The 16595-nt window shown below is 37.8% G+C and overlaps 1 protein-coding gene across 1 annotated transcript; it reads right to left on the reverse strand.

The window, feature by feature from the left end:
• Positions 1–147: 147 nt before the first annotated feature.
• On the reverse strand, positions 148–16188 carry LOC133445637 (cilia- and flagella-associated protein 157-like). The gene is made up of 9 exons (XM_061722960.1): positions 16112–16188; positions 14547–14827; positions 11599–11746; positions 8293–8539; positions 7896–7996; positions 6426–6567; positions 6197–6279; positions 3672–3806; positions 148–244 (listed from the first exon to the last, which is right to left on the reverse strand). The coding sequence occupies exons 1-9, from the start codon at positions 16186–16188 to the stop codon at positions 148–150; spliced, it is 1311 nt and encodes a 436-aa protein (XP_061578944.1).
• Between the last annotated feature and the right edge of the window lie 407 nt (positions 16189–16595).

Consider the following 16595-nt stretch of genomic DNA (forward strand, 5'->3'; position numbering starts at 1 on the left):
TTTAGTCCTGTCCCTTCCTCACAATATCATATTATATATGCCATATAAGAATTTTAAACACAAACACAAACAACCAATAAACAAGATCAAGGCATAAGGAAACCGGTCTCCTACAATATCTTAAATTCAAATTCTGTGATCAGCAACCTACATATATTTGTCCTGGAAGAGACGAAAGTTTTCCCCAGCACGACGGTAGGCCAGGCCGTCTCGTTGACCAGAAGTCCGGCGACAGCCGCTTTCCCTGAGAGATTTAAAAAAAAAAAAGAAAAAGTGGAAACAGTGAACACAATCAATATCGACTTAGCTTCAAAATACAGTCTAATTCGTCAAGAACAGCAAAAATTGTTATTGCCTAGATCAGGGGTCGGCAACCCAAAATGTTGAAAGAGCCATATTGGACCAAAAACACAAGAAACAAATATGTCTGGAGCCGCAAAAAATGAAAAGTCTTGTATAAGCCTTAGAATGAAGGCAACACATGCTGCATGTTTCTATATTAGTTATAACTGGGGGAAGATTTTTTTTCCATTATGCACTTCAAGAAAAAAGTCAAAATGTTGAGAAAAAAGTCGAAATGTAGACAAAAAAGTAGACATTTCGAGAAAAAAGTTGAAATGTTGAGATTAATGTTGAAGTATAATCTCGAGAAAAAAGTTGAAATGTTGACAAAAATGTTGAAATGTTGAGAAAAAAGTCGAAATGTCGAGAAAATAGTAAAAATTTTGAGAAAATAGTCGAAATGTTGAGATTAAAAAGGAAAGGAAAAAGGAAGGAAAAAAGAGAAAAAAAGGAAAAAAAGAAGAAAAAAAAGTAGAAAAAAAGTAAAAAAAGAGAAAAAAAAGAGGGAAAAAAAGGAAAAAAAGAAAAAAAGAAGAAAAAAAAGAAAAAAGGAAAAAAAAGGTCAAACATTTTTGAAAAAGCTCCAAGGAGCCACTAGGGCGGCGCTCTAGAGCCGCGGGTTGCTGATCCCTGGCCTAGGGGCTACATCTGGGTCTGACTCAATCCAGACAGTGAAGAAAATAGCAGGAGCTCAACTGCTCCTCTAAAGTGAGTCAGTCTCCAGAGGTCCAGGTAAAATATCCAGTTTTACTGCAGAAATACAGTAAGCAACATTTTAGGGGAATCAAAACATTTAATCAAAGTCCTGTGATGTGAACGGATGTTCAAAATCCCCTCTCAATATGTAAGTGTGTTTTTGAACCACTTCCAATGTTGAATGTACTGTACACAACCTGGGATGCAGTGATTATTTAAAAAATAATATGGCTTCTTGTGTTGTTAACCAGAGGTGTCTTCAGTATTCACATTCATTACTCAGGTAGAAGTATAGATACTAGAGTTTAAAAATACTCCTGTAGAAGTTGAAGTATCAACTCAAGTTTTTTACTCAAGTAAAAGTATAAAAGTACTGGTTTCAAAACTACTTAAAGTATAAAAGTAAAAGTAATGTAAGGGGAAAAAAGGCCATTAAGGACAAAAGCCATTTAAAATGAATGCATCTTAGTATAATGTAAATATATTAAAGAACCATATATGTGTACTATTGAGCATTAACATGTGTTTCAGAGAGCAGGAGATATGATGACTAGTTGCCTATAAGTATTGTAATGGTGCAAAAAGTTAAACTTCAGAGGCATGTTATCATTTATCCTAACCTTTATTGGAATGTACATCCAAGTTTAGTTGCAGGAATCTGAGGGAACGGATGTAAGAACAAAACTGGACAAGAACATCTGAAACAACCACAACCAAATTCACTCAATCCGGATGGAGCAATTTAACTGGATAGTTTTTTTTAAAGGCCGAAATGAAATAGAGTAATGAGGCTGTTTTTAAAATGTAAGGAGTAAAAAGTACAGATAGTTGCGTGAAAATGTAAAAGTAAAAAGTCGTCTGAAAAACAATTACTCCAGTGAAGTATAGATAACCAAAATTTCTACTTAAGTAAGGTAACGAAGTATTTGTACTTCGTTACTTGACACCTCTGTTGTTAACTGTACTAAGAGATTGCTGCGACTGCTACCTAGAAGATGCAAGCTGCACCGCCTTTATCTCATCAGCATCTTCCTCTTGTAGCGGCTGATTGCTCCGGTAAAACCTTGGCTTCGGGCCGTTTAAAGACCCTTCCAAACTGACTACCTGGGCCACCAGCTGATGCTAGTCCTGATTTCAGCTCTGGCAGCACGAGTTTTGGATGTTATTTCCGAAGCGACATCAGAAATAACTATCGTATTTTCTGGACTATAAGCCGCACTTGTATATAAGCCGCATCCGCTCTATTTAAAAAAAAAAAAAAACAATTAAAAAAAGATATACAAGCCGCACCTGTATATAAGCCGCACCCGCTCTATTTAAAAAAAAAAAAGATATGCAAGCCGCAGATATTTATGTTGTTAGATTAGATATTTACTACATGTACAGAAGGATTTTGAACTGTAAATGATGTACATGTTTGTACCTAAATAGATCCTTTCCTAACAGTGTCTTTTAACACGGCAGCAACTTTGCTGATTAAAACGGGACAGAACCAAGAGAAAATAACCGGTATTTATTTATCTATTTACCGGTTTGAATTCTGCTTCTACCTACTTCTATCTGCTAAAGAAGAAGTAGCGTATTCTTCTTTGCATTTATTTTGTCTTAGTTTTTAATTCTAATTCCGGTTAGCACTCCCCCTAGCGGTGGAAGAAAAATCCACAGAATAGCTGCACCTTTGTATAAGCCGCATGGTTCAAAACTTAGGAAAAAAGTAGCGGCTTATAGTCCAGAAAATACGGTATATTTGGTAAGATTTGAGCAGGATAAATGGAACCTAACATACATAAAGTCATACAAATGTCATGTTACAACTAGTGATGCACCGAATGTTCGGTAACCGAAATTGTTCGGCCGAAAATAGCAAAAAAACACTTTCGGTGTTCGGTGGAATAATTGGGGATAAAAACCGAACAATTAATAACGGCATGTTTAGATGACGCAATCGAACAGCGTGGAGTGATATATAAATAAATAAATGAAAAACTGCGAAGAACCATCGTTCGGTATTATTCGGTATTCGGCCAAGTGCCAAGCAAACAAAGAAGAATGCACACATGCATGAGATAAAATGACAACTTAAATTGGTTTTGTCAGTTTCCTTGGCATCTTTTCACTTTCTGTTTTGAGACCTATCATTATTATTATTATTATTATTATTATCATTATTATTGCTATTATTATTATTATTATTATTATTATTATTATTATTATTATTATTATTATTATTATTATTATTATTATTATTATTATTATTTTGTGTAGACTAATGATACTTAATTTTGTTCTTTTTGTATATTCTATTCAGTTAAAAGGTGGGCAAGATAAGCTCAATGCTTCAAGCCCAGACCTTTTCGGTCAAATAATCACAATGTTGACCAGGGAAAAACCTGTGTTATGTTGTTTGTTGATTTTTGTTTGTGATTGACCGAAATAAATATTAACTAACTAAGTGTTTATTATTATTTTCAGTTTCAGTTTCGGCCACACATTTTCATTTCGGTGCATCACTAGTTATAACAAAGTCACATTTGGGTGAAGTGACAACCAACTTAAAACCATTGTCATTAAAAAAAAAAAAAAGTTGCTTTGTTGATATAAGTTTATACATGTGCTCATTAGCCACAACAAACCTTTCGTGAGGTGGCACGGTCCCGTTGGAACGTGTTTTGGGGTTCCATGTGGGTCGGGGTACGAAACCATCATCACCTGGACTGTATTTGGCCAGCAGGAACAACGGGTCACGATCCGGGGTTGCAGTCTTTTCACTGTGGAAGACACGACATGATGCTTCAAATTTTTTCTCCTTCCTTTACAAGAGACTTCAGACACCTCACTGTAGATGCTAGGCCTGTGTTGAAAAAATCGATTTCCCAATTCTAAATCGATTCTCATATTAATTCCTAAAAATCGATTCATATGTCTAAAGATCGATTTTTTTTGTTTTGTTTTTTTCTTTTATTTATTTATGTATTATTTTTTTTTCATCATTACATTACAACTTTTGGTTATTTTTTTGTTTATCCCCAAAAAAGGAATGTTTTGTTGGACACGAGAATAACTGGTGCCATGTTTTTGCCTTTAAATATGTTTAAAGGTATGAAAACATTAAAGTGTTAGGTTATAATTGCATAAATTGTCTATATTTCATTACTTTATATACTGTCTTGGGGTTACATTTGCAAAAAATGCTAAAAACCAAATTCTCAAAAATTAAAAACCAAAATAGACCGAAAATGGAACAAATAAAAACGGAATGTGGGAAAAAATAAAACCGATTTCATCCGTCTCTGTTTCCTCCCTGGATCTGTTTGGTAATTCTGACCCACGATGTTTCTGAAAGCAGTTCTATCAGCATTCTGGGAGCTGATTGGTCCTTACAGCATCATTAGCTGCCAATACTTGCTGGTTAATCTCAATATAATACTAGTAGTAATATTTTGCATAACTACAGTCATATAATTCATGCAACAGCTCAAAAAACAGTTTTAATAACACTAACCCAAATCAATATCGGAATCGAATTGGATCGAATCAAATCTTGATAATCGATTCTGAATCTTAAGAATCGGAATCGAATCGATTCTTGACATTTGAGTCGATCCCCAGCCCTAGTAGATGCTGCATATAAGAGGTTCAGATGACACAAAAGTGACATACAAATGAATGATTGCCTCTTCATGTGGGTAACACTGTCTAACACTATTTCTTCCAATGGATTTAAAAGGGTAAGTTGTAGCCAGGTCTTATCAATCATCAGCGTTTCACTGACCAGCAGCTGTGCAGACCCTTATAAAAGCAGGTGTTTTGACAGTGTGCCAGTCTGGAACATTCTGGTGTGTGTTAACACAATGCCAAGAAGGAAAAATATCAGCATTAGTCTTAAACAAGCAGTTGTTTCTGCATGTTGATCTGGAAATGTTTCTAAGAGCATTTCCAAACTATTTACAGTTCAATGTTCTACAGTGAGAAAGATTATTCACGAGTAGTAAACATTCAAAACAACTGTCAATCTTCACAGGAGCAGATGTCCCTGCAAATTTACCCCGGGGTTGAGAAAGGAAGAATCGAACCAAAATTTCTCCACAACCATGTGAGAGACTGACCAAGTCATACAGGAAAGGTGTACTCTGTTACTGTTGGTCAAGGTAGCTCTATAAACTATTGGATCATGGGGGTACCAAGTATTGTCCACATGATTTTTTTCTTTTGTGCTTTGTTTTTTTGTTTGGAGACCAATCCATTTTCTTTGACCATTTTAACAACAAAGTTGCAGATGAGCTGGTTCTCATGGAACTTAACAGGATCCAGACTGAGCAGCCAGTTAGCTGTCAGGTCAGTTTAGATAATCATTGACTGCGTTTACATGCAGTCAATAACCCTTTTAAAACCGGAATATTAGCAATAACCCGGTTTTGCACGGCCATATAAACACCAATAACCCCTTTGAATAACCGGAATTTGCTCATATTCCGGTTTTTAAAACCCGAATATGACCCCTGGGTTACTCCTTTTCCAACCCGAATATTTGGTCATGTAAACGCCTAACGGGATTTCCCCATCAAAAGGAACAGGAATTTGTTTTCTGCGCATGTTCTTTTTGCAAGGAATCTTGGTCTTTTGAGTCCAGGAAGTTCTTATAAACATGGAGAAACACAAGACCAGGATGAGACTAATCACTTCATAAATGTAATGAAAGATATGAACATTTTGTCATTTGTAGACGGTAGAAAGTACCGGGATAGCCAGATTTACAAAAAGGTGAGCGAAAAGTTGTGCGAAGCAGGATTTGTACAAACGCCAGACCAGATCAAGCTCCGCTGGAAGACGCTGAAAAAGGCGAATTACAGGGCCGAGAAACAAAACGACTTCTACTGGGCTGTTCATTATCCGCCGTGCTGCTGTTATTGTTGTTGTTTTGGATTTGGATACAGGAAGAAGAAGCGGAAATGACGGGAATTGCGTCATGACGTTCTCCGTGCGTCGCTGGTTTGATCCAGATATCCCAAATGATTAATCACCATGTATACAGGGACAACCCTGTTTGCTCACGCATGTAAACAGATTATTCCCAATGTTTCAGTAATCGGAATATTAGCAATAACCCGAATTTTGACTGCATGTAAACGTAGTCATTGTCCCCGAGTGGTTTCAGTACCTGGCTGCTTCTGGGCAGGCGCTCTCTAGAGCTTTCAGCACCTCCTCCATCTTCTTCCCAACATAAGACCTTCTCTCAGGCTTCTGCAGAGGAAATACAAGAGAAGACGTCACAAGATCATCTTATTTGTCTCACAGCGTTACGTTATATTCCATCACAATAAGATTTAGCAGATGCTGTGGTAGGAATCCTCAGCGTTCCAACGCTTCCTACCAGGCAAGGTTCTTACCTTCAGGACCGTTGTGAGATTAGCTGTTCCCTGCTTCATGACTCGCTCCAGTTTCCTGACCTCACTCCTCTCCTGCTCCAGCTGGCTGACCAGCTCAGCCTGTTTGACGGCAAACTGAATCTGCTCCTCGGCCTGATCTTGTCTGAAAACACAAGGCGGATGACATTTTCCATCTGAGGTTCAGTCCCCAGAATGGTGAGATTTAGGGCCTGTCCCAATACTCCCCCCACCCCTCGTTTTCATCCCTTCCCCTAAATTTTTTGCGTTCCCGTGAGGGTAGTGGTGTCCCAATTCCTCTTTTCACCTAGGGGGAGTGCACATATCGAGGGCGAGTGGTTATGAATCTGGCCCTTCAGAGCGAGGGTTTTCAGATGCACCGTACGGATCGAGGGCTAGAAAAATTTCCCAGAATGCTTTTCGTCGTCATTTGTGGACTGAATCCAAAAAGAAAAACATGGCGGACATTTCTTATTTTTTAGAGAATAAAATCAATATTTTGAGTTAGTTTCTGCATAAAAATGCGTTTTGATTACATTTCTAGCGAGAAATATATATTTTACTTTCATAATATTCACTCAGTGAATGTACATAATCACTCGTTTTACCCGTTGTTGCAACCTCAGCGGAATAAAGGCTGATTTATGGTCCCGCGTTACACCAACGCAGATCCTACGGCGTAGGTTACGCGGCGACGCGCGCCGTACCCTACGCCGTACCCTACGCCGTACCCTACGCCGTACCCTACGCCGTACCCTACGCCGTACCCTACGCCGTACCCTACGCCGTACCCTACGCCGTACCCTACGCCGTACCCTACGCCGTAGGCTCCGCGTCGATTTAACGCAGAACCATAAATCAGCTCCGGAGCCGGCAGGCAGAAATCTCGAAATTTTCGGAGCAAATTTCTTAACAGGCGTAGCTACAACTGTTAGATTTAATCTATTAAACCAACATTTATCTTCCTAAATGATTTATTTCAGCCAGCGGTAATTCTCCACAGAGCTGCAGGTTTCTCCCCGGGACGACGGCGCAGGTTGACCTGGCGATCACGTCTGTACGTGAGCTGCTGCTGCTGCTGCTGTGCCCCGGACCGGTGGCTCTCATCATCGCCGAAAACATCGGGTCAAATTTCTTAACAGGCGTTATTTGGATAAACTGAGCCCAGGTTTGGGATCTTAACGGTTACTTTTACGCCTGAAAAAATATTAAAACTTAATAAAGTGCCATATTAACAGCGCTACAGCTGAAATTAAAATAGCTTTTGGCTCTCAGCTTCCTGATTAGGAGTAGGGATGAAAACGAGTTGTAGGGGGAGTATTGGGACAGGCCCCTGGGAAGATTTCAAGTGCCCTAAAATCTGTCCCTTCTTTTTTAGGGGTAGTGAAGAAAAGAAGGGCGAGTGAAAGAAAGTAGGGCTAGTGAAGAAAAGTAGGGGATGTATTGGGATTGGACCATAGATCAAACTCTCACCTGAAAGCCTCGTTCTTCTCGAGCAGAGCCTGACGGCGGTTTACTGAAGCCTTCATTTCATCCTGGAGCTTTTGGATTTGCCCAGTCAGGACCTCTTTTTCCTGAAGAGTAATTTTTATACATAGAACTTGAAAAAACAAAACTTTGAGAAGCTACCACAATTGATCCTGAACTGGGATAAATCAGATATTAACCAGTTATGTATATTTTATTCCTACATTTTGTACATGATCTTTTTTTTTATATATTTTTTTCATGTACACGATATAAATCAGAATTTTTCTCAGCTTTGTAGGTTATAAGTAAAAAACTGTGACCAGTCTGACTCTTCATCAGCAGCATACATTTTTTTTTTTACCAGGTTTACAGTTAGATATGTTTGCAGATGTCTTCTTACTTTTTCGAGGTCAGAAATCATCTTGATATTTTTACTGAGGACGATCTGTTCTGTTTCTTCCTCCTTATGAAGCGCCACAAGGCGTTTTTTCAAAGACATTTTTTGCTGTTTCAGGACCTTCGGATTTGGAAGTACACGATAAGCTTTCATTTCATCCATCTTGTGCTGACGTCTTTTCAGTTTAAGAGCGGCTTGGGCCTCGAGTTTCACGGCCTGCTTCATTTCATTCTCCATTTCATTTCTCCTCCTGTTAGTGCAAGACAAAGAGTCAATTCAGCATCAGGTGTATGGATGAGGTCAAAATGATCTGCCAAATAAATGAAATCCAACAAGACTTATCTTTTCATTGGATATGATTTTTTTTTTTAGTTTATTTGGGTTCAACAGAACAAACATCAATCTCTATTAAACAAAATTAAAATATTTTAAAGGGATTGTGACATGAAAAACACATTTTTCTTGATTTTTTGTGTTTTGTTGGGTGTCTTGACATCAATTACACCCAAAAAACAACGAACTTTTAACATTCAGTGTATTGTGTGCTTTCTGGGATTTTCCGCATAACTGTGCAAAAACGGCGCATGTGGTTTGGTGGCGGGCCGTTACGTAACGGCCCGCTAAATCACCGCCCCCTCCACCCAGCTCCCTGTCTCCTCTCCTCTCCAGCGCACCATAAAGGCTGATTTATGGTTCCACGTTACACCGACGCAGACTCTACGGCGTAGGGTTACGCGGCGACGCGCACCGTACGCTGAACCCTACGGCGTAGGACTCTGCGTCGATTTAACGCGGAACCATAAATCAGGCTTAACACGGAGCTGTTTAGTGTTTAGAGCCTCTTTTGTTCTAATCACCGGAGGAAAACTGCTAAGAAGACCCGCGGCCACTGACTGGACTTAAGATAAGGTGACACTGCTGCTTGCATGCCTTTATTTTTATGATTGTTTGCTGTGGTTCGCCGTGCTGCTTTTCCGTGCATGCTTCGCCTGTCGCTCCCGGCTCTCTCCGACACCGCTGTGAGCGTATGGCTGGAGGAGGAGGAGGTTTGGAGGAGGAGCGGAGCAATGATTGACAGGAAAGGGGGAAAAGTAAGCATTTTTCACGGCGCAAAAAAACACTGTAATAAAAAGCCAGGAATAGAGTACTAGAGTGAATATTTTCTTGTTACACTCTTTTAGACACATTTGAGGGATGTTGGCCAAGACTTTTAATAGTGTTAAAAGCATGTTAAAAATGATGCCACAATACCTTTAATGATATGTTCAGTAAAAACAAGACAATTAATGACAGATAGTGTTGCATTTTTGACATTCAATTTGAAATGTTCTGAAACCCTTTTTTCTTTCAGACCCCTGAGCATAGTTTTGTTTTTTCATTTTTTAAAACAAATTTAACAGTTTCAATTTTAAAATCAACATTATATATCTTCCTGTCTTAATTATAGGGGTCTAGAAAATTTGAGTCAAACAGTAAAAACGCTGGATTAAAAAAAAAAAACACTGGAGGTTGAATCTCCATGCAGTACAAAGTTTATTCGACATGTGGCAAAACAAACCACAGTCACTCCAGAAAGAGTGAAACTTTACAGCTCTTACACCATCTTTTATAAAGCGGGTGGTACTTTAACTTTTCTCACAACTGGTAATACAGAGTAGGTGGTACATTAGCTTTTTCTCTAGGTTTTTTACCCTCAAGAAGCTTTGCTCCGTTTGGCCCCTTCATGAACTCCCGTCCTATGAACCCTTTTTCACGTCTTCACATACTGCATTGTTCAGCTTTAACATTGTGTGAACTTAGTTCTTGATATACACTTATATATCCTTTATAAGCTATTTGTGGGACTAAACACGCTCTAGAGCCGCATGCGGGTCTTTAGCGCCGCCATAGTGGCTCCCTGGAGCTTTTTCTTTCCTTTTTTTTGTCTTTTTTTCTTTTTTTTCTTTTTTTCCTTTTTTTCTCTTTTTTTGTTCCTTTTTAATCTCGACATTTCGACTTTTTTCTCAATATTTCGACTTTTTTCTCGACATTTCGACTTTTTTCTCAACATTTCGACTTTTTTCTCAACATTTCCACTTTTTTTTAGAGATAATACTTCAACATTAATCTCGACATTTCAACTTTTTTCTCGACATTTCGACTTTTTTCTCAACATTTCGACTTTTTTTTAGAGATTGTAATTCAACATTAATCTCGACATTTCGACTTTTTTCTCGACATTTCGACTTTTTCCTCAACCTTACGAATTTTTTCTCGACATTCCGCCTTTTGCCATTTGCCTTCATTCTAAGGCTTATACAAGATTTTTCATTTTTTGCGGCTCCAGACATATTTGTTTTTTGTGTTTTTGGTCCAATATGGCTCTTTCAACATTTTGGGTTGCCGACCCCTGCACTAGTGAAACACAAAAAAATAGACCTGCAGCCAGTACTGGAGTTGAGGGGGGATGAGCGGGGATGGCATCCCCCCTGAAATAAAAACGGTCCAAATCATCCCCCCTGTAAAACTGCCATCCCCCCTTTCCATCCCTTAAGTCATTTCATCAATGAATGTGATATTACTGCTATTTCAACATTTAGAGTCATCACCAGAAAAATAAGACCAGAAAAATAACTTATTTGACAATTTTCACCTGTTTCAAGTAAATTTTCACTTGAAATAAGTAGGAAAATCTGCCAGTGGGACAAGATTTATCTTCTTATTACAAGCAAAAAAATCTTGTTCCACTGGCACTGATTTTTCTACTTATTTCAAGTGAAAATCTACTTGAAACAGGTGAAAATTGTTGTTTTTTTCAGTGATGAGTCTTGTTTTAAGTGTAATGAGTTTTTTTTTTTACTAAAATGAGACATTTTAACTAGAAATAAGACAAATATTCTTGTTAAGATTTCTAGTTTTTGCAGTGATCCATTTTACTTATCCTGTGAAGGACAGAATCATATTGATAAGTTCAGAAAACAGTTTTTTATTGTTGTGTTTTGATGTAAGCCCAGTGGATATTTAAAGCTTACAGAAGGCTGCATTTAACTGCTGCTATGTCATTCCTGCAGTATTTCTGCAGGTGTTTTGGGCAGTGCTATTATTTGTAATATATTATATTATTTGTAATCAGCACAAATTATCTGTCCCCATATGATAAAATCCACCATCCCCCCTGATTTTTTTTTACAACTGGAGTACTGCCTGTAGCCCTAACGCCTCACATTCAAAAGTGAACCCAATAGGGAGCCAAACATTGAATGTTTCACCGGTTTTATCAATAATGCAGTCATTGGTTAGTATACCGGGGAAATGTTTCATAGTTCCTACTTTGCCTTGTTGTGCTTCAGCTTTTCAACAGCAGTTTTATGCTCATTATGCAGAGCAGCCAGCTGAGCAGCGAGCTCCTCACAACTCAGACTGGACTGCTTCTGAGTCAGCTCCTCCAGCTCTGCATTCTGCTCCTTCTCCTGAGCAGCTGGTGGCAGAAAACACAAGTAAAAAGGAAAAGTAACTGATTGTGTAGTTTTAGTTAAAGACTATTTTTTAAGACGTCTTGCTCCACAACGCACAGATGTGCAACTGCAGTCCTGAGCAGAAGTTAGTAATCTACTCCTTCAATCCTGTTTCATTTGTGCATGGGTGTGTCTTCTGATCGTAGTGAGCTTTTGTATAAGACAAATACAACCTCAGATGGACAACAATATCTTAGCGATGCTATTATTTTACTGTATGCACTGTAATAAACCTGGCTGTTTTTTTTTCATGGTGCCATCAATAGAATCAACTTAAAATCAAATGTATTTACCGGTATATACTGTCTATTTCAATACAATTGGTCTCTAGGTACTTGAATATTTACTTAATATTTTACTTATAAAATATTAGTAAAATTATCAAGTATTGAGTAAAGAAACAATGGCAAGTAAAAAAAATATCTCCTTACAGGAGAGAAAACCTCCAAGCCAAGCCAAGCACTGTAAAATAAAAACTCCCCTTTCAGAGGGTTCAAACATTGAGCAGGATCTGGTTCATAAGGGGGGATCCTCCTGCTGAAGGGGAATTGGGTAAAGGTAGAAAAGAGGATAAAATAGACAGAGAGAATGAAGAAAAGAGGGAGGAGAGGCAAAATATGTTGTTAATGTTATATAGGACAAAATATATTAGATGTAATTATCTGTGAGTTGGAGAACTAAGTAGTGTTGTCAAGTAAGTAGTGTGATCACGGCATTTTTAAAACATCGGTATCGGCCAAAAAAGTATCGGGACATACCTAGTTATTAATGTTTTTAATATATATTAAATCGTTTTATATATCGTTGCATTTAACGTAACGTAAGTAAGTGAAACTTACATAGTTTACATGTTTGAATTGTGAAATTCTATATATGTTCATGTTGCATTAAGCTGCTGATATTCATTTCATGCCATTCAGAATGTTGCACTAAGGTTAAGCCAAAAGGTATTTTAATTTTCTTGTGTTTGTGAGTTTGACTGGATGTCATTCAACTACCTCTTTTGAAGTTAAATTTTTGGCACCAGAGCTGATAAGCTTTGTTGAAATATATGTCCATGTTGTTCTCCAATGGACAATAAAAGAAACTTGGGATAATTTGAGTTTTAGTTTTTAATTCATTGCCAAAATGTATCTGATCGGGAAAAAGTATCGGAAATGTATCGGGAGCCAAAAAAAGTGATGGGATCGGGAAAAATCGGGATCGGCAGATACTCAAACTCAAGTGACCGGCAGCTAAAAAATCCTGATCGGGACAACCCTAGAACTAAGGGTTCTATGTACTTATATAAGGACATTATTAAATGATGTACTAAAAAGACAACTATATAAACAGGTGAACGCAGCAAACACTGAGGTGGTCAGAGAGTCGGACTGCAAGTGAGGCATGTGAGTTGATATCCTGCAGACATCTGTATAGACAGGTGGAGCTAAACATGGAGGTGGTCAGAGTGTGGAACTGCAGGGCAGCACGACGCTCTGGAACCTCCAGTCTCCAAATGTACAGAAGAGAAAAGGGAGAGGAACAAGAATCAAATGTTGCACCTTGTCATTACCCGATTTGAGTCACACATGCGCAGTCCATGGATGTATTAAATTAACTGGATACCAGACCGGAAAATGGCCGCCGTTCATTTCAATGAAAGTTGCTCAGCCAGCGCATACGCCGAAACATTTCCTGACTTCCGGGTTTACTTCCGCGTTATGGGGCCCATAGAGCATGCGCAGTTGAGTCACCTCCCATGATGCTCTGGGGCCTCCCATCATGCCCCGGGGCAATGAGAACGAGTATTAATATAATATGTATTAATATAATATATTAATTAATGTATATTATTACATATATTATTAATGTATTAATATAATATATTATATAATATGTATTAATATAATACATCCATGGAGTGCACGGACACAGCCGTGACGTCAGCCGTGACGTCACGCCCAGAAAGAGACTTTTCTTTGACTTTTCTGGCCGTTAGAAAACATTTTTGACGGATATAAAGTCCATGACTTAAAAATATAGAATACAAAGATTAGTATTTAACGGTGATTACAGCTGGAGGTGTCCTGTGAACAGTTTTAGAGGCTTCTCTTTTACTATTGCGGTCTATGGGATAAAAAGCTTTTTGGGCCCCATGGGATTTTTTGTTGCAGTACCGCGGCTGGCCACTGGGAAAAATCAGCGTCCCTGCTGAGTGCGAGACCGGGGGCCTGGATTTGAGTCACACATGCGCAGTCGCGTCCAACATCGTCGGCCATCTTGGAAAGCAACATACGGCAACACCACTTGGACAAACTACAGTTACGTCGCCAGACTTGATAGACAAGTTCTAAACACACACTTGTTTTGATATACGGTACACTACTCACAATAAGTTTTTCCTATTTGGTCTGAATTTTAATGAAATAAGTAAAAGTTCCCTTTGATATTACTAATGATGAATGAGAAGAAACACCATTTTCATTAGTTTAATATTACCCCAAAAAATTCCATGTAGGCATGGAGCTGATGGAAAAAATTAAAATCGCTCATTTTAATCAATAACCGGGTAATGACAACACTCTCTACTTCTCCACTGACTGACTGATTTCCTGCTGAAATGCACAGCGAAAAGTGGCGCATGTGCGGTAGCGACTCACATCGGGTAATGACAGTTTGTCCAAGTAGTGTTGCCGTATGTTGCTTTCCAAGATGGCCGATGATGGCCGATGATGTTGGACGCGACTGCGCATGTGTGACTCACATCGGGTAATGACACACCTTGCTTGTCGAGCGTAGAGGTTAAGTGATCGATCCTCTCCTGTAACTCTTGGGTCTCTTGCCTCTCCTGACTCATCAGCAGCTCATCCGCCTCTGCAAACTGTTTTGCAAGTAACTGCTCCTTCTCCAACAGTCCCACCACCTCCTCTTTATCTTCCTTCAGTTCAGAAAGGCGGTGCGTTAGGTACAATGTCTCATCACGGTCGTCCTGCTCCTGTTTGTTGCAGTGTATGGTACACTCCTTGTTTTCTTTCCTCAGAGCATCACGTCTGAGCTCCGATCTGCAGGATGGAAAGGAGAATGCAACTTTAAACGAGAGTCTTTTAAACTCACAATACACAAATCAATCAAGACATACATCAAACAAATTTGCATCAGTTGGCTTGAACACATTTTATCAATATCTCTTGCCAGGCTACCACTAATTGACATCCTTTGCTGTAAAAGTTTTGTCCATATGTGCAACTACTTACCTTTGTGAAAAGGTTTTACCTGTAATGAGCATTTTGTGAACATTAAGAGATCTGCTTGAGTGGAAACATTTAAAGACACTGAATATTGTGCAATTTGTCAGTTGTCAGCTTCATTGCAAAAGAGTTTGGTTTGATGGAACCCCATTGTTCACGCACTGCCACAACGTTCATGTATTTTTTTATGTACAAATCTTAAACAAATACAAGGCAGTGGGATATCTTCATCTTTACTTTCTTCCTGAATAGTTCCCACTTTAGTTTGCATGATGTGTGTGTTTTTTATCACGAAGTAAAATACGGTTTTGTTCAGTTCCAGATATGTGTGATTAAATGTTTGGTGCCTTTGTAAATACTCTGTGACCTATAGGTTGTACTGCACAATTGTAAATGATATACTGAGGCTTAACATTAATGAAAAGGCACTTATTTTTCTTTAAAAAGTTCAGTTGTTAATGTTCTGTAAAAAGATGGTTTATTAAATGTAAATGTTTCCATAAGTCACTGATAACTTTTTGCTGTAAACAAACGTAAAAAACAAAATGTTTTTTGCTGCTATTTAAGGTTTTGTATGGTGTTCATTTTCTGGTCTGGCCCACTTGAGCTCTGATAGTGCCATGATGTGAAAAAATTCCATGAAAAAAAATAAATACATTTTTAAATAAAAATAATAAAAAACATTTTTTTAATGTTTTTTTTTTAAGTTAATTATTTCACAAAATATAAATATCAATTGCAATACAAACCAGAGATATGTATCCAATTTGTCTCTAGCTGCACAACAATTCAGCTTTAGTTTACTTGGTATATAGTTTATTCCAGAAATAAATAAATAAATAAAAAATAAATAATAATATATAATATAATAATAATAATAATAATAATAATAAAAAAACAAAAATAATTAAATAAATGTATTTATTTAAAACTGTCACATATTTAGCTACGCAAGCTAAGTTAACATAACTGTAGCTCACTTTTAACAAAGTAAAATATAAATCACACTAAATTTCATCATTAAAGTTTTGAAAAACATGAAAACTACACCATGATATGTATTTACTCAGATAGTGGCGAGTGTGCTGTGAGACTCACCGTTTAAGGTTTTCCTCCAGATGTTTCATCTGAGTTATATATAACTCCTTTTCTTTTCCTGCCTCGTCCTTTGCCATTTTTGCGGTTTTTTTAAGATTAGCGGTGGTTTTTCCTGAACCCTTGGCCATAATGTATCCGGAATGAGTTTTCAGAGAAAATTTACAGCGAGATTAATTAAAAATGAGCAGTTTTTTCAGACGATGCTGTTGCTTGGCAGTGATGCATTCCAGGACTTCTCGGAATGCTCAATGTCCTTATTCCCACGATTTAAAAATAAATAAATAAAAAACATCTGGCTTTTTGTTTCAGTCAGTCTTATAAAAACTTGCAAAATGTAACAAATGTATTATTTCAACTTACATTCAGGTAATTGTGTTTTTCCATTGTGTCTAATTTATTTACACAATTAACACTCAACATCTCCTAACCTAACCTAGAATTTTTCAGCCAGTGTGCAGCATAACAGATTGTCATTAAAATTAGT

Source organism: Cololabis saira, chromosome 6, assembly GCF_033807715.1.
Source record: "Cololabis saira isolate AMF1-May2022 chromosome 6, fColSai1.1, whole genome shotgun sequence".
NCBI lineage: Eukaryota > Metazoa > Chordata > Actinopteri > Beloniformes > Belonidae > Cololabis > Cololabis saira.

What these genes read in the sequence shown, in the direction of transcription:
- LOC133445637 (XM_061722960.1), bottom strand. Translation starts at nt 16,188, where the DNA reads ATGGCAAAGGACGAGGCAGGAAAAGAAAAGGAGTTATATATAACTCAG. An exon ending in GCCTGCCCAGAAGCAGCCAG is followed by an intron (nt 3,807 to 6,196) that starts GTACTGAAACCA and finishes TGTCTTCCACAG; the next exon opens with TGAAAAGACTGCAACCCCGG. An exon ending in ACCGTGCCACCTCACGAAAG is followed by an intron (nt 245 to 3,671) that starts GTTTGTTGTGGC and finishes TAAATCTCTCAG; the next exon opens with GGAAAGCGGCTGTCGCCGGA.